Source organism: Ammospiza caudacuta, chromosome 6, assembly GCF_027887145.1.
Source record: "Ammospiza caudacuta isolate bAmmCau1 chromosome 6, bAmmCau1.pri, whole genome shotgun sequence".
In the NCBI taxonomy this organism is placed as follows: Eukaryota; Metazoa; Chordata; class Aves; order Passeriformes; family Passerellidae; genus Ammospiza; species Ammospiza caudacuta.
The window spans coordinates 25,605,518-25,623,725 of NC_080598.1; the positions used below are offsets into that span (position 1 = coordinate 25,605,518).

An 18,208-nucleotide genomic window follows, 5' to 3' on the forward strand; every position below is an offset into this window, starting at 1 on the left:
CACCGCCAGCCCCAGGGCTTCAAGAGACCTTGTGGTTGGTACCCCTAGCATGACTGTGCTGTGTAAAAGGGGTGGTGCCACAACATGGGGACCTGAGGGTCCCCAGTTCTGCAGCCTCTTGCTGCCAAGTCAGCTTCTCCCTGTGTCAGCTGGGATTACCGACTGCCTCATTAAGGACTGCTTGAGCAGGGCTGGGAGACCTGCAGGAGCTCTGTGAGGCTTAAGCTCTGCTGAAGCAGCAAGTGCGGAGCAGTAAGCCAAGGGGACCATCCTGCTCTCCAGCCCGTGGCCAGGGTGCCGAGCGGTGCCGAAGCGCTGCCGCCGGCGGCGGGGCCCGGTGAGGCGGGAGCGGCCGCAGGGCACTCCGGGCCCGCCCGCTGGCTCCTGCCCAGCGCTTTGTACGGCAGAGGCGGCAGCCCGTGAGCTGCCACCTGTTGTTAATCTACCCCCGGCTAATCCATTCTGGACTGCGTCAGCAGTTCAAAAGGGCACTGTTAGTATTTTTTGCCAGCTTCAATTAACGTGAGATTTTGGAGGCCCCTCTGATCACATTTCATCTGTCATGAGTCAGGAACAAACCAGCCAGATTGCAGTTGAGAGGAGAGAAGAGAAGGAGTTTATTGCAAACCAAAACTACAACAGTGTTTGTGCCCCCTTGGCCATGGTGGCTGGGAAGCAGGGACCTTCTCACTCCTTTCAAAACCTGGAAAAATAAAACTGGTGACTGGAAATTCCAGCCCTTCACCTCCAAAAAAAAAAAAAAATAGCTGCAAGTGCAATAATTTACTTCAAAAAAAGTTAAAAATAATCAAGCTGCAAGACTGTTTGTTCTTTTTTAATATTCCACTGTAATGAACTGGTAATACATGGTTGCATAGGCAATAACATTGCATGGCACAAACCTCATGTGGCAACATTTTAAATGATTTTTTTATTCTTTTTTTTCCTGAACATTTTAAAAACTTTTTTATTTTTTTATATGTTCTACCCCAGGCCGTTAAGCTAAAGAGAAGAAAAAAAAAAAGGTAGCATTTATACAAGGTTACAATATTTTACAACAAAAAACCAATAATATTGATTGAGGTTTGTTTTCTTTCTTTCTCCCAGTCTGTCTTTCAAGCACTGCACACCTAAACCAATATATTATCATACATTGAAAACTGTCCTTCAAAATCAGTAGTATAAAAGTCCTAGCTCTACCTACCTACCTAGCTATGTGGGGGGAGTGGAGAACCATGTTACCAGCAAAGAGTTAAGGGGGTGTAAGGCTGCTCCCTCGCCTCCTCCCAGCTCCCTTCGGGAAGCTGCAAAGGGCTGAATGACTTTCCATCCGATTCCACCCCCTTCCCATTTGGGTTTAATTTCTCCCTCGGTCTGTTTGCTTTTTGCTGTGTCAGTCAGAGCAGCAAAATAAACACAGGGCTCTGCCTCTACTTGATTATTTTTCAATCCTTTCCCAAGAAACTACCTTTTTGCCTTAGTTTGTTTGGAGAGTGTTTTACAATGTGCTGCCCGGTCTGAGTGTACTCTGGGAATCGGGGGAACACGCTTTCCACCCCAAAACACCTCCAGTGCAGGAAGAAAGCAGCAGGCAGCCCTGCTGGGCAGCACACGGGGTACTCCTGGGCCAGGCTGGTGATGCATCCCCTTGGCTGATGGGGCTGATGGGGCAGGTGAAGCCATGGGTGCTGCAGCTCTGAGACCTCACATGTGACGCCTTGTCACTGCGTGTGGCCTTTCCCTAACACCCTACCCATGCCATGGCTCAGGCCAGGTGTGGTCCAGCAAGGACGTGTCACCCGGCAGGGATGTGCATTCTGGCAGGGACAGACGCTTGGTCACACCCTGCCACGGCCTTTAGAGGACAGGGAGGGTGGTTCTCTTTTTATTTTGCTTGGTCTTCCTCCCTGTAGGCTCTACCCAGGTAGGGGCTGGGGCAGTGGGACCTGAACTGGGTGGCATATTCTGGAGGGGGCAACTGGAGCCTGGCTGGAGAGCCTGCTGGGAGTGCAGGTAGGTGGCACTGCTGGCAGTAGGTGACGTGCCAGGGGGCTGACCTGGCCCTTCTCCAGGAAATTGTTGAGGCACAGCAGCCCTAAGAGTCTGGACCCCGCAGGGCCCAGCAAGCCCAAGCCTAGTTCCCCACTGGTTTCAATTGCTACCAAAGCACTAACTACTGCTTGTAGGCAAGAAGTGCCTCTGAGTGCTTGGCAGCGAGTGGTACCCAACCACTTTTAAGCCAGTGCCAGGAACCCATGCTGCTCTTGCTATTTGCATCTTCCTGGTCTCAAAGCTGTGGGACAGCTCTGGGGTTCCCAGCCATGGGCAACATAAGGCAGCCACCTTGTAGGATACCTGCTGCATAGCCAGGGCCAGGACTGCTTGGGAGAAATGTTTTTTTCCTCCCTCCATGAGGCTGGAGGGAGCATGTGGGTGAGCTCTGTGGGCTGCACCCACAGAGGATGCCACCATGGGCATGGCAGGTGTTGGGACAGCTGACGCTTGTGAGACATTTTGGTGGTGGATGGGGATAAAGCTTGCAGCTTTGAAGGCAAGTCCAAGCCAGGGAATTGTGATTCAATGTATAGACAGGAGTAAAATACTAAATAAGAAATAAATAGAGAAGAAAGTCATAAATAGAATTGAAAAGTATTAAAATAACAACAATAATAATAATTAAAAAAGGTATCATCATGGTAACGTGGGATTGCAAGAACAGCACTGACCCTGTGACCTTTAAGAAATGCAGTAGCTGTAGGCTGGCTAGGTTAAGATACACACACACACATATATATACATATATATAAGTGTATATATATATATATATATTTATACAGTTTTTCATGTTAATTTAACAGCTAGTTTTAAAACCCTTTTAAATTAATTTTAAAAATGTGTTTTAAGTACAGATGCATGTAGCTTAAAAACTACCAGAACAACTGCTTTTGAAGGTTTGGGAGGGACACCCCTTCCAGCATTATCCAGAAGTGTGGGTGCAAGGGACTGTGCCTGAATGGCAGCAGCACCTGGGGAGGTGAGGCAGAGCCTGATGAGCAGTGGGGCTGCCTGCAGCTGGAGGTGGGAGGGGAGTCCTGCACAAGGGGGTCCAGGGAACAACATTCCCCTTGCCTCGTGGTGTTTGCAGGCGGGCTGAGGGCTGGGCACACACAGTGGTGTTTAAATTAGACTGAGTCCAACATGTGCTTTCCACATGAATTTTAAGGTGAGAGAAAGTGGGGGCCAAGCTTCTCTAAATGCCAAGTCTGCTGCCAGGAGACTGTCCTCTCTCTCTCTCTAGCAAGACAGGGATACAGCACTTAATCCTCTGGGCTGTTAAACAGCTCAGATGAAATACTGGCCCCGTGGAAGTCCGTGAGGAAAAGCTACCTTTTAACTTCAGTAGGGAATGTAGCTAAGCTCTTGAATAGATACAGCCCTCCACTGGAGCTGCCTTCAGAGCTTGCAGGCTAAGTGAGACCTGTCCCCATATGCCTGCCTGCCCCACTGCCCTCTCCTTAGCTCTGCTTGTTGCTGATTTGCTTTGTCAGCAGTGGTACTGGACTGTTCAGGCAGCAGCCCTCCACTGATTGCCTGCTGACATTAGGAAGCATCAAGATCCCCAGTGTACCTGGGAAAAAGCTCAACACTGTACTCAGCTGCCTGCACAAATCTGGACAAATTGCTCCTGTCACCAGTCCCTGGGTAGCTGTGAAGCTCAGTGGCTTCTGGGGTACTCAGTGGGGATGTACACACCTGCAACTGGTCAGCATGATACTGCCTGGTTTGGTGATCAGCAGCACTTTCAGCATCTAAGCCACCATGCCTGAGGTCTCAGCTGAATGTTTAGGCTGACATGTAAATCCTGGCTGCTTGTGATGGGAGAGGCCCTGGTTACGCAGATGATGTGGTGAAATGCATGCTGGCTCCCTGTGCATAGCAGGGAATGCATGTCTTAGCATTTCTGAGGAGAGAAAAGAAACAGTACTACTGGTGTTTTCTAATTCCAGTAAATATATTACTTTTCACCCAGCAATAGGGTATCATTAAGGTAGTGTATTGACGGTCTAGGCACTTGTATGGCTCATTAACCTGAAGCTGGACATTTGGTTGTAGCTTATTTGGAACTTTTCCCAAGACCACTAGATATTCCTGGACCTTACATCACAAGATCCCCTAACACTGAGCAGAGGAAAGAGGGAAGGGTGACACACCAGTTTTTCTGGGAGTAGTATCCTATAATTCCCTTGTAAATCTTGGAGATGGCTACCCCAGCTCAAGCCCAGCTTGCAAAGCCACACACTGTATGGCTGGTAGTGCTCAGCTGACTTTCAGCTTCTCCTTGGCGGTATTTCAGTGGGGTAAAAGGATGTTCCAAAATTATTATGCATTATGATCACTGAAAAACTTGTAAAACATTTAGCCTTGCAAAGGAGATCTTACTGAACAGCTCTGTGCAGGTAAGAGCACTGGGACGGAAAGGCAGAGAGGCATGCTGGTTCACACAAACCAGAGAAGCTCTGGTCTCTTCTACTTCCTCTGCAAATGAAGAGGATCTGAGGTGGCTGGAGATGGGGCAGGATCATTTTGTTCTCCCTTGAGCCCCTTCCCAGCCTGTTCCTTTGCTGTCCCTGGTGCAGAGATGCCCGCAGCCATTGTGTGCCCCAGGGCACTGGGGTGGAGGGCTGAGGGAGGGCCTGTCATTGCACATGTCTGACCCCAGCATGAGGTGTATGAGGAATTTGGTGGCCTTGTGCCACTGTGGTGGTGTGCTAGTGCTTGAGCTCTTTCTTAGAGCAGTCTTTCTGGGGACTTGCAGATTTACAGAGCAGTTGTGCTTCCCTGCCAGAGCTGCTGTCTCTAAACTGAAGTTAATAATTCCCAACCCAGTGAAAGACAGAGGGAATCTTTTCCTGTACCACCATACTTGTGAGGCTCAACAGAGAGCACAATTAGGGAAAGCAAAGCCCAGGGGCATTGAGCCATGCTGCAAAGCTTTTGTTTGCTGGGGTGTACCTCCATCTGGGTCACCAGAGGGCTGGCAAAGACTCTCAGCGTGATAACACCATGCTATGGTGGGTAGAGGGGCATCCCCTTCACAGGCCTCTACAATTCTGCTTCATCTCAGAGTACAAGATGGAGTGGGAGCGGGGAAGAAGAAGATGGCTTTTTCTGGCTTTGGTTATCTTCCCAGCCCTGTTCCCCACTCGGCTGTGGGAAGTCGTAGCTCCCACTAAAATGATGTTGGCAATGTGAGAGAGTCTCTTTGCTGGTGCTAGAGTCCCCATGCAGTCCCTTGCCCAGGGCAGAATATGTGAGAGTGTGTGTGTGAGTGTGTGTTGGTGAGTGGTGGGATGGGAGAAGCTGCTGAAAGGCCAGTGGGCTCTTGCTCTTTGGAAAGGCATGTCTAGTGTCAGATAAAAACAGTGGGAAGAAAAAATGCCCAGGTTGTTGGGGAGGTGGCAGCGAGAAAGGATGCATCCCATCCCAGATCTTGATGGAAGAGGTGCTGCTCCACAGCCTCCCTCTCCCTGCCTGATCCCAGGAAGCCGGGAGCTGCCACGTTCATGCTGGAAACACTCCACTTACATTAACATATGTACTTTATATGCCTAGGGTAGCTAAAAGTGCTGCATTCAGATCCCCGAGGAGGCAACTGCTGTCTGGAGTCCAAGCGGATGGATTGACTGGGCTGTCCCCACGTGCTCTCTCCGTGTCTGGCGCGCATGGGCCGCAGCCCTGTCATGTCGCCCAGGAGATCGCGGCGCTGTGCTCCTTTGCTTTCATCCTCAGGGCAGCGATGCTGGAGGTCTTGCGGTCCGGCTCGCTGTTCAGCTCGTAGCCATTGAGGCTGGGGCTCATCCCGGCTGTGCCGAAGAGGCCGCCCATGTGAGTCTGTCCCACGTGGCTGCCGGGCCCGGAGACCCCAAGGAACTCGGAGACGCCGCCGGCCGCGTGGGGGTGAGCATGGGGGGACATGCACGAGGGCACCGTCTCGCAGGGGACCACGCAGGCAGGCACAGGGGACGCTGCTCCATTGTTGCCGATCCAAGAGGGGTTCTGGATCTGGGGATGGGAAAAGAAGCATCAAGGCTGCCCCAAGGAGGATATTTTGGGCAGCTGGCCTGAGGGAATGGACTGTGTGCAGCCCCGGCCTGGCAGGGCAGCCTAGTGGAGGGGCAGCCAGTGAGATGGACATGCAGTCCTGTCTGCTGGGCCCTGCCAGCTGCAGCACCCTCAGTGCTCCTGCAGCCAGCAAATCCACTCCAAAACCTGTATGCAGCCTGGACAGGGGCAGGGAGTGCAGCAGGGTTACTCACAGGGAGCAGGATTCTGCTCCTTCTCTGCCATAGCATCTGCATTTATTCCTCTCCCAGACACTGCTCTTACTTTTTTTGTCCCATGAGCACTTTTCTCAGCACAGGAAAATTTGTGTCATCCATGGTGTTTCTGTGGTCCTACTCATTACAGAGGGATTAGGCAGAAAGCAGTGCTGTGAGGCTGCTCATCCACCGTCCTTCTCCAGCTCGGGGCAGCTTTGCCTAGGCAAGGGCTATTTTGTACCACACAGACATGCCTGTCGGAGCTGAGCCCCCAGCACAGGCAGCTTCATTGCCCCTCTCCCCCAACAGGGCCCATCCAGGCAGCATCACCCACCCTGCTGCAGAGCACAACCCTGCAGGGCCACCTCAAGAGACCATCTAGGATCCTGCAGGGTCACTCATAAAAATGATATTGCAGAAGAGAGGAGGGCTCAGTATTTGGTAGTGGAAATAGGTGTGCTGCAGCAGGGGGCACATGGGCATGCAGGATGAAAGCAGGGAGGAGGTGAGCAGCTGGCTGGAGCAAGAGAGCTAAGGGCCCTTCATCCCACTGCCTCTTTCCACTGCTTGCCCTTGGGCCCTCTCTGATCTCTTACCTCCTGCAAATTGCTTTTCAAATTTTTGATCTCTTGTGCTGGGAGAGGAGGGCAGTGTATGGAGGGAGAGAGCAGTGTAAGTCACAAAGGCAAGAGAAGGACATGCTAAAAAGGCTGCTGAGAGTGTTCTCTGCTTGAAAAGCTGCTTTGGCATCTCAGCTGTTTCAAAAGGGTTTCTTGTTCAGTTTATGGGAGATGCCAAGCGGGAGAGAGGTCAAACACTCCCGGCTTGGCTGCAGGGTAGCATTGGTACAGCACTGGCTGGGGAGGCAGCTGACAGACAGGGTGTCAGGGAGAGAGGGCTTCCAGCAAATCTGTGAGGACAGTCAGGTTCAGAGCATCATGTCTGCAGAATTGCACCCTTGAGCAAATTCTGGGTGGTGGGAAGAGGAGTGGAGGAAGGCGGGAGTGCTTTCTGAGGCACACCCTAGCCCAGGAGCTAGCAAACCCCAGTCTGCCTGGCATCATCTGGAGCGTTTTGAAACTGAGCTGGCCCAGTCTTTCAGAGGCTATTGTGCTGACAGGTTTTCCAAGACAGGAAGCTACAGAGGTGAGGCAACCCCATGACTTGCTTCCAGGGTCAGGGCAGGAACGGTTTCAATAGGACTCAGAAGCAGCCTCAGGTACCCCAGCATGGCTGCCCCCTCCCTTCTTCCTTTGGAGCATAAATCTACAACTCCCTTGGGAAGCATCCCCAGATGTCACCAAGTGTGCTGTGCGTACCACAGCCCATCACTGGGACACTGCTGTGGGAATTTGCCAGGGGAAAAATCCTTTTATCCAACCACCATGTCCAAGGGGCATGAAAATCAGACATGGTAGCAGGAAGCATCCCTGGGATCTGCTATTCTTTGGGCATGAAATAGTCTTTTGGATCTCTTTCAAACCAGTGGAAAGTTAGTGGGCAGCAGCACATGTGATAGGATGTGCTGAACGGGGTGGCCTGTGCCCAAGGGTGCTGCTCTGTATCACACAGTGCTGGGCTTGGTACTTGCTTTAAAGATGACTGCTCTGGGCCAGGGCATGAGGGAGCCAGGCAGAGCACCTGACTAAAAAATTGCCAGCCCTTCAGTACAGCCTGGCAGTATAGCCCCGCTCCCTGCAGCCTTGCCTAAGGGCAGGCAGATGTGCCTGAGAAGTGAAGCCTGGCTTGGGGAGCACTGGGAGCAGAGGCAGCGTGTCCAGCAAGCACAGTGCCCAGGCAGGGGAATGCACTCACCTGGGCGTAGTTCTCAGCACGGGTGAGCAGAGGCAGCTCGTAGGCGGTGGAGAAGTGGGTCCGGACCTGCTGCATCTGACCGAACCGCTCCCGCTTGCGCCATTTGGCTCGCCGGTTCTGAAACCACACCTGGGGAGAGGCGACAGCAGGGCTGTGAGCAAGGGCAGCCCGGCAGGGGCCGTTAGCCCGGCAGCCCTGAAGAGCCCACCAGAGGGCAGGGCCTCACCAGGCGGGTGGTTTTGTATGGCACAGAGAAGGGCATCGCTCCACACACATGCTCTGCAGGGGAGAGACAGTCCTTCCCTGCTCTCCTGAAGGTCTGGGGCTAGCCTGTGCTCCTAGAAAGAGAACACTCCATGCAAACGGGGATGTCCATCTTCTGGTGCACAGCCCCTCTGGGGACATATCAAGCTCTTGCCTCCCACAGCCTGATTTGCCCTGGAATAGCCCTTCTTCCTCTCACCCCTAAATCTGTGTTACCCAGGCTCTGCCTGCAGCTCTCCTGCTGTCAGCCAGTCTCAGAGACATGTGAATACATCCATGTGTGCTGCTGCTGCCAGGCTGAAAACAGCAGTGGCGGGGCTTTCCCCAGGACTAATCCTAGCTATGATGATGCCATTGACTACAGCTTGCATTTCTCACCAGCTCCCTCATTTTTCTTAACCGCAGCAAAAAATACAAAGCTGAACACCCCTTCCCTCCTTAGCTGCAGGAAAGGACAGGTGTCCTTCTATAACATCCTTTGGTTTACACTGAGTTTTCTTTGCAGGGTTTGCTACTCTTTACTTCACAGTGCTGCTCAGATCCCTTCAAGGCAAAGACCAAACCTCTGTTTCTTCTCTTATTTTTACTGGCTTGACATCAGGGTGGATTATTGCACTGTTGTCAGCACCATTGCTCCTGATTTGCATCAGCCTCAGAGAGATCACAGCCTGGCCCAGTGTCTTCAAAGCCTCTTGAAGCTCCGTGAGTCAGGGAAACACATCAATCAAGAGCTGCTTTGAAGGCACTGAGAGATGAGGGCGATCACTGGGGGCTGGGTTGTGCAGGTCACACCAGTGCATGAAAGGAGCACTCCTAGAGCCTCTCAGCTCTGCTTCGAGTTTTACACGGTGACTTGCTGCAGGGGGCCAGAGGGGGTATTGCTGACAAGCAGCTTGGCCCTTCCCACGCCTGGCCGTGGGGCAGCTTTGCTGCTTGCCAGGCACCTGGGCAAAGCAGACACCAGGTAGGAAGCTCATGTCTTCACAGGACAGCAGCACAAGCCAGGTGCTTGGCACAAGGTAGGATGGCAGGACAATTTTTGCAGGGGCAGGAGTGCTGTGGCACCTTCAGCCTGAGTCAGTGCAGCCAGAAGCTGCTGCTGGGAGGGTTAAGGGGTTTGGGTTTCTGGTCTGAGCTGACCTTCCTGCTTGTGCTGGAAGACTTGTTTCAGGCTCTCCTGCTTCAGTTTCTGCCTCCCACCACACAGACAGCCTGGTGCTGGTCTCTTTCTGCCAGGCCTGTGGTATGAGTAGGCAGCTGAGGGTCTGGCCATGCACTGTGGTCTGCTTTGGGCAGGGAGCAGTGCAGCTGCCAGGCATGTGCTCTTCATGTGGGCTGTGGATAGCACAGGGTTTAGTGCCTGGCCCCATGGCCATGGCAATGCCACTGGCATGGGCCATCCACAGGCTGGCCAAAGCAGCGACCTGCTATCAACCCCCTATCCCAAACCAAAAACCCTGTGAGTGTTTTCAGTAGGTGCAAAAAGCATTGGGAGAAGCATCCTAACGTTATCCCAGCTGCAAACACGCTGCACATGCAGAGCGTCCTACTGGAGCAGGTTTGATGCCTCAGGCATCTGTCTGTTTTTCTTCTACCTCTTCTTGGCACAGCCACTGCAGCCCAGCTGCAGGCCAGTCCCAGGGCTGGCCTGGATCACGCCGCTTTGATCTGCAGATTCAAAGTTAGCGGTGGTGACCTGGTTCCTCCTCAGGCAGAGGAGGCCCCGCTGTGCACAGAGGGGTGCAGAACAGGTAGGGAGCAGAGGGCTGCCTGTGCAGGGCAGGGATGAACATGTGCCAGGCATACGCAGCCCCTCCCTGTGTGGGGAAGGCCCCGGCTGCCTTGCCCGCCTGAGCATCCCACCTGGGAGCAGGGCGGCCCAGCTCCGGCCCCCACGGCAGTGAGTGGCTCTGCAGTGGGACCTTCGAACACAGCAGTGCAGGGTCTGTGCCCTCTTCTTCCCAGGACAGCACAACAGCTGCCTTGACAGAGCAGAGTGAGGTCTCAGCCCCTGCTCTAAAGCATTTATGCATTGGATTGAACAGAGCAAAGTGATTTAAACAGGCAGCTCCCAAATTGCCACGTGGCTGGTGGGCTGGGACGATGTGACAAGTCATTGCATTAGGCTGAAGAAGAGTGTCTTCAGTCCAAGTGTTGGTGTCACAGGCACCAGAGACACTCTGAGAGCTGACAGTGAGCTCTGAAGCACTTGTGGCAAGGTTTGGACAGCTTTTTAAAGCTTTCCTTTCTCCTCTGGTCCAAGTCCTTATAGGCTTCTTGGTGTCTTGCAGTTGGGTTTCTCCAGACCTCCACAGTGCTCCAGGGAAAACAAGACAGGCATGGCAATGTATAATGTGAAAATGTCAGCAAAAAACCTCAACTAATCCTCAGTATTTCCACAGTCTTAGAAGACACCTGCTTTTAAAAAGCAAATCTAAACCCAAACAGAAGTTCATTTTCCTTTCATTGCCTGTCACTCCTTGTCAAGAGCGGCTGTTGTGGGATGGGAATGTGGCAGCAGAGGTTGCAGTGGCTAGTGCAGTATGTTCTCTGGAGTCAGGATGGGCTACTTCTGCTGTGCAGGGGCCAGCAGTCATTGTGGACTGAATCTCAGTGTAAGCAATTACAGCAGGAGTGTATGGTAATGGCATGTATCTGACTCCTGCAGACAATGCTTTGATAAGCCCTGATGTACCAAATCAGCCCTGTAAAAATCTACAGAACAGAGAATGTTTCATATCTCCATAAACATTCAGCTATATGTGGTACCTAAATCCATATGCATACACAGCTGACGTGCTGCTGGGGGTGGAGAGGCCAGAAGTGGCCTGAGACAAAGCAAGGAGGCTCCCTCTCACTCTCTTGCTGCCTCTACCCTCACACCCAGTGGGCACTGCCAGTCTGCCCCTGCCAACAAGCCCCGTGTGCCCTGCACTGGGCACAGGGGGATGGGCTCAGCTGGGACTTAACCCAGGCCACTGACCATGTCTGGATATCTGGGGCTGCATCACTGATTTGTCCTTCCTCCAAATTAAAGGTGTTTTCCCCTCTCTCCTACCCCCACCATGGCAGCGGTGGGTGAGGCTGCCCTCTGCACATGTGGTGATGGGCTGGTGGCAGCTGTGGGGTTGTGCTCATGCCCTGTGCTCAGCACCCCTCACTGCATCACTGCTTTGGTGCAGGTAAGAGCTGCCCGCCACGTTCAAGTCTCTTGTGCTTTTACTCTCTTCTGGCAGCCCCACAGCATCCATTCTCCCCATTCCTGTCCTCTCACCCTGCTACCCTCCTCTCTCTGCTCAGCCTCCATCTGTCTGTGTTCAGGACCCCATCCCTCTGTGAAAGGCCAGGCTGTGTCTCCTCTTGCTGGAGATGGACACCAGCCCTTTGCTTTTCAGACTGCAAGAACAGAGCCAGAATTCATCCTTGAGTGCTGAAACTGGACACCATTTTATCAGTGGCCTGGAATGGGAAATTGGAGCCTGGGATGAGAGAATTGAATAACTCGAGCTTGTTTTCATTTCATGTTTAATTTCCTGCAGGCTTAGCTCAGTCTTTCCGCTCCTTCCACCAGCCTCCCAGGGTTTTATGGGGGAAAAGGGATCAAGATATATTACTTCTTGCTTTGCTTTGCTTTCTTTCTCTTCTTTTTTTTCCAAGGCGGTGATTTTGCTGCAGCGGAGTTTGACATTTCCCTCTCACTTTCAAGCCCCCGCCGCATCACAGGGTCACCGCCAAAAACATTTCATTAATGGTCCCAGCAATCATAAAGCTGCCTCTGAGGGGGGCTGGCTGAGGGGTTATATTCCCTGGCTGCGAAGCCTCCTTCCAGTCCCATCCCCTTCTCCTCTCCCAGAGAGCAGTCCAGGAGGCAGATACTGATAACCCAAGAGAGATAAGCAGCCAGGGCCAGGCTGGGACATGGGACATGCCTGTGTGTGTTTCTGTGCAAAGGAAAGGAATAATGTGTGAATACACGTGTCTACCTTGTTTTTCTAGTGCCACTGCCTCAGACATCTGCTGCAGACCTGGATGAGCTGAAAGAGCCTCAAGCAGTTGCTGGTACCAAGCAGAAGCTCTCTGTGGGGCTCTGCAGCCCCAGACATGGAAGAGGAGAAGAAAGGAATGGGATATACATGATGTGTAGGACCTACATGAGCACAGACCCCCTGTGCACCCTTGCAGGTTTGTGGCTGAGCCATAGCAACCTCTTCCTGGCTGTGCCTCTGCACAGAGCTTATGCATGGCTCCCACTCTGGAAAACAGGGATGTGCAGTATCTTAATAGTACATGGAAACAAGGGGCAAGGTTGTGGGGAGTAGGCAGGAAAATTTGCATTGCATCACAAGGGGAATTGTCTTTGACATTGTCAGACACCAGTACAGATGGCTGGAAACTGAGGCAGGCAAAGAGATGGAACAGGAGAGGGGCCTGGCCATGGAATGCCACTGCTTCACAGACAGTATGGTCCACCTCATGTATGCTGCTGGCATGGGCTCTTCTCCAGACACCAAAATCTCTGGCAGCTACTTCACTAATAAGCATGAGCCTGGCAAAAGGATGGAAAAATCAGAGCGTGCCTGGGCTCTGCATCTGGTCCTGCCTGCAGTGCAGCTGGTTATGCTCGCCAGGAAGCCAAGCCTGCCAGAGGGGATGACCTCCAGCCAAAAGTTGTGAGAGGGAGCATCACACCTTAAACCTGTGCCTCACCTTTCTGTCATCTTGGTTTGCTTAGTTCAGCTTCGCAGGCAGCTGAAGCTGACCTCCAAAAAATCATTCCAGGGCAGGATTATCCCTTAGATGGACATATCTTCCTTGGCAGAGGGGCTTCTGAGCTTCCCCCAAAGCCCATGAGGCTGCAGCAGATGTGTGCCTGAACACGCCCAGCACCCCCAGCAGCCAGGGCCTTTCCCTGTGCCATGGAGGGTGTCTGAGTACCTAGCACCTGCTGCTCTGGGCACAAGGCTGCTGCTCCTTGCTCTCCAATGATAGCAGTGTGCTCTGCTGCTGACAGCACAGCAGGCCTGCATCACGAGGTGGTGGCCTGGTGCCAGCCCATGGCCCAGGTCACCAGGTCCTTCCTGGCAGAGCCAGGGAATGACTGAAATGCAAGTGCTTACCCCTTTCACCATGGGGTAAGTGCATGAGCAGCCAGGCCACTCAGACAGGCCCTTCAGCAGCTCTGTCACACGAGCCCTGTCATCGCCATCCCAAGTGAGAGGTGGCACTGGCAGGGAGGCTGTTCTTGGCTGCCTGTGGCAACAGGCTAGTGGCACGCTTTTCTCAGAGCAAGTTGAAATTCCTCTTTGCCAAATATACTCCTGGATACCTAGGGAGTTCTTCTGCCCTCAGCTGGAGTGTGATCCAGTAGTAAAGTGGGGAAAAACCCCAAAATGAAGGGTTATATGTAAGAATGTGTAGATTGCATCTGCCTCACCTGCCCTGGTTCTGATGGACAGCCCTTCACACTGCCTGGGACACACAGTAGCTGCAAACCCTGGTTCAAAAGTGAGCAGGAGGAGCTTGCCACCCTCCAGCACCTCATTCTCATTCCTGAGCTGAAGGAATGTCATGCACTGTGCAGCCAGTAACCCGATGCTATGCTGGCCTCCCAGGAGACCCCATTAGCACTTGTGGTGTGTTCTTGGGAAATGAAGAGCTGCATGCAGTGGCACAAGTAAAGAGCTGGTGTTTGTAGCACTGCCTTGCTCTGCCCATCCTGTGATGCTCAGCATGCTGCACTCAGGACCGATGGGAATCACACTGCTGCCTACTGAAACACAGCCATGCCCAGCCTGAAGAGAAACAGCTGTGGGGAAGAAGAGCACACCAGCCCTGCATACCAGTTTAGGCAAGCACACAGGAAAAATTCTGCTTCTGGTTGAATTCAGAAGTGAATGTACAAAGTAAAATGGACTTAAGCATGGATGTGGGCCTTATTGCAACAGCTACTTGTAAAGTTTAAAGAAGATGGCTGGGAGCTGGAAATATTCCTGGTATAAAAGATAGAATCAGGTGTCTCCATGGGCCAATTATTCTTGATGCTAGAGCAGGTTGTGGGGATGGTGAGCTGACAAATGCCTGCCGATGGAAGTGAGAGGATTAGCTGTGCTGGAGAAGGAGCTGACCACCAAGGTGTGAGCTGCGGATGTCCGCCCCATGCAGGGGTGCTCCTTTTTGCAGATGCTTCTGAGCCCTGACAGAACCTGTTTAACCTTGACTCACAGGAAAGAGTGGTAGTCAGAGAATCATTCCCTCCTGTGATGTGCATTCTGGGTCTGCTGGACCCCAGGTTATTTCAAGGGACCTAATTCATGAGAGCTGGCACCTGTGTGGGTGGGGGTGATTGAGGCTGTCAACAGAGCATGGCTGTTTGTTTCTCCTGCTTCTCCTAAGGTGGTGGGTGCATCTTTTGCCTCCAGATCTCCAGCTTTCATGCAGTTTCAGCACCTGCCAAGCAGCACCAAGAGCTGCCTCTCTTGCATCACCATGTTCTTGGGCACTGAACTCCCAGTCACCCTGCAGCCCCATCTGCCAGAAAGAGTCGATGCTATGGAAAAGCTTGCTCCGACTCAGACTAATGGACCTGTGTCCCCTGCAAGCCTCGTGAAGAGAGCAGGTTTTGTGCAAACTTTGTTCAGGGTGGTGTTGAGGCTTACCCACCTGCTGTCCCATTAGCTCAAGGGCAAGAGGTGTTTCTGTGAACACTGGATTGTGGGACACCAGACCAAATAAAGGAGGTGACACCAGTGTCAGACGTGGATGAACCTCCTCGTGCATTCCCTGTGCCACAGGTTCTGATTAGGGCTCAGCTGCCTGCAGCTTATGGAGGGGCTGCAAGGGAACCTCAGAGGGTTTTTGGAGCTCATCCACCCCTTACCCAGCAGCAGGATTTCCCCCATACCTGTACACGAGCCTCGGTGAGGTCTGTCCTCATGGCTAGCTGCTCCCTGGCGTAGACATCGGGATAGTGGGTCTTCTGGAAGACCTTCTCCAGCTCCTCCAGCTGGTAGCTGGTGAAGGTGGTGCGGTTCCTCCGCTTCTTGCCCTTGTTGCTCTCCGAGTCAGCCTTGTCCATGGGGCTGGGGAGGTCTGTGCTGGCCCTGTCCTGGGGCACTTTCACCCCGGCCTCCTTCACGCTGAGGTAGCTGCTGTCCATTGCTGAAGGGTCGGAGCTCGGCTGCAAGTCAGGCTCTCCCAAAGCTCTGTCCTTACCTGTTTCAGTGGGAGGCAGGGGAGGGAAGAGGAGGGCAGGTTTGACCAAGGGGAGGGGACAGGGAGAGAGAGAAAAGGAAACACATGTAAATATTTTGACCTATTTTGCCCAGCACAGATGGACAAGAGGAGGTTGGGCAAGCTCTCTCAGCTCCTGCTCCCTCTCAGAGACCCAGGTGGGAGGATGAGCCCTGCACACTCATGTGCACACACTCCAGCAAGATCTTCCTTCAATCTCTCAACACCCACATCAGGGTTGAATGTCATGGAGCACTACATTCCTTGGTTGTGGCCACAGGAAAGGTCTCTGAGAGGCACCTGTCTGCTCCCTGCACCATGCAGGTCCCCTGCCACCAGCCCATCTCTGCTCCCCTGCTGAATAACACAGCATAGAAAAACAGGAGTACAGAGCAGCCACATGAGGTGCTCAGTGGGGTCTGTTTCCTGCTCCTGCATCCTCTGGCAGTGCTGGTGTGTCAGCAGAGGTGCTCCTGACTGACACTCCCAGTCAACCCCACAGCCTTCTGCCAGGACTTGCACTGCTTTTGGCAAAGACGTTGTGAAAGGGGAAAAGCACAGTTTGAGACACCTGCAGAAACAGCACCCCAATGTGTGCAGGGCAGAGGGAAATGAGAGGAGTGTGACAGCAGTCTGGGGCACTGTTCCCACCTGGTTGCCCTCAACAATTAATTAATGAGACATGACATATGAGAGCAGTATGGCAGGCAGGAGGAAGAGGTTTCAAGCCCTGAACCAGTGAACAGGTTTCTTTCTAAAAACCACCTTTGAGCTTTGTAAATGAGGTGTATGCACCCTCAGGCACAGGCACTGTGTGTGTCCTCTCCTGCACACCTCCTGCCACCAGTGACAGGGTGTCCCCTTCATTAGCAAGAGTGATGCTACGCCAGCAGGACCCTGGAGGGGATGCATGGCTCTCCCTTATCTGATGCCACTGCTCTGCATGGTGGGCTGAACCCAGGACAGAAAAAGAGGGATCTGTGTGAGCAACTGGCTACCTGCCATATAGTGCACAGCTGAGTGTCACACCTGGCCACACTTCTGGCTGGGATCTTTGGGCAAAAGCATGGTAGCCCTACTGCAGGTTTTAACCTTGAGCCACTACACTCAGTTCCTAAATATGTGGGAAGTGATACTGTGGTATTTTCTATCCTCTATGCTCTCCTTACCAAGCCAAGAGCACATCAAGCATCTCATATTTTTTTTAAATTTCCCTTTAGTCTATTTTTAAAACTTACCAGGCCAGGATCAGTCTTTCTGGGAAACAGTTCCACTATTTAGTGATGTCCCCACTGGGAGCTTTTCCCAGGCAATGTGATAGTGTTATTAATGCCAGCTTAGGCATCTTTGCCTGTGTCTTTGGCAATACTCATCTCTTGTTACAAAATCCTTTTGCTAATTCAGTGTATATTTACAGTTTAGCCCTTCTGTGAACAGCTCTGTCACAGCCAAAAGCCCATGGAATTTTTGTGAGAAGGTGCACAGTGTACAAGTCCTTTTCCATCTCTCACTCTCACAGCTGAAAGGCTGCACTGAGATGATTGGGATGAAACCTGGAGGGTGAAATGTGGCTGTCACCCTCAGGCATGAGAGCAAGGGTGGCCCAGGTTTAGCCTGGGGGAATGAGCTGTGAAAGGGATTTGGGAAGAAAATTGCCCAGGTGGTACAGAGGGCTTGCAGGCAGACCTTGGATGAAAGCAATGGAGCTACCTGCCACTTTCACCCTACTGTGATTTCAGATGTATTGCTTTCTCTAATATTGTTCCTTCAGACTTTTGAGGAGCTCCCTACAAAGCCTACCAAAGCTTGATGTCTATCTCAGCGCTCTTTGCTTTGATCCTTGGGAACATTTTGTAAAAATTTATGCTCCCTGGGTTCCAGGACCAGTGTCTAGGCCAGTGACTGACACACTGCCTCCTCTTAGAACCTGCCTTCTCCAACTGGCTGACCTCTCCCACTGCTCCTGGGGGATGCAGGTGGACAGACCTGTCCAAAACAGACTGGGACAGTGCCCTGCCCCACAGCCTTGGTAAATCATAAGCTACAGACATGATATTTATAATTTTTACAATTGAAAATAAAATGGTTCCAGAAAGTCTGCAGCAATGGACTACCACCTATGAGACTCAGTAGAGACAGAGTAATAAATAAAGTATTCCAAGAGGTTGGCTTGGGGTTTTTTTCTCCCTTCTCTCTTTCTTTTATTATTTATGATGTCAGGAAGCTCAGTACATTTCCCCCACAGCTTTGCTCTGGCTGCATCCCTAACCTCTAAGCCTCCTGCAGCTCCAGCAGCAGCAAACACAAGACCTGAAGCCTATCCTTGGGAAATCCTCTGCTGGTTTTTTTCTGCCTCAGGAGCTCAGTTAGCTGGGGAGGGGCCTGCACAAACACACACAAACACAAACACACACAGAGAAAACTCTCTGTCTGTTCTAATTTTGTTGACAGCATAGCTCAAACTGCAGCTGAGAGCTGGGCCCAGGATTTTCAGCAGTGATAAGTTATCTCCATCACAAACCATCAGCCCCAAGGAGCAAGGACTGTCCCTGCTGCACACACAGGGGGTGTTCCCATGC

The 18,208-nt window shown here is 52.3% G+C and overlaps 1 protein-coding gene across 1 annotated transcript in view; it reads right to left on the minus strand.

The window, feature by feature from the left end:
- Positions 1–5,739: 5,739 nt before the first annotated feature.
- Positions 5,740–18,208, minus strand: part of ALX4 (ALX homeobox 4) — a 37,908-nt gene continuing 25,439 nt past the window's right edge. The window contains exons 2-4 of the mRNA XM_058807637.1: positions 15,301–15,611; positions 8,136–8,264; positions 5,740–6,063 (exon numbers count right to left, since the gene is read on the minus strand). Coding sequence (XP_058663620.1) covers positions 5,740–6,063; positions 8,136–8,264; positions 15,301–15,611 — 764 coding nt within the window. The remainder of the gene's footprint in view (positions 6,064–8,135; positions 8,265–15,300; positions 15,612–18,208) is intronic.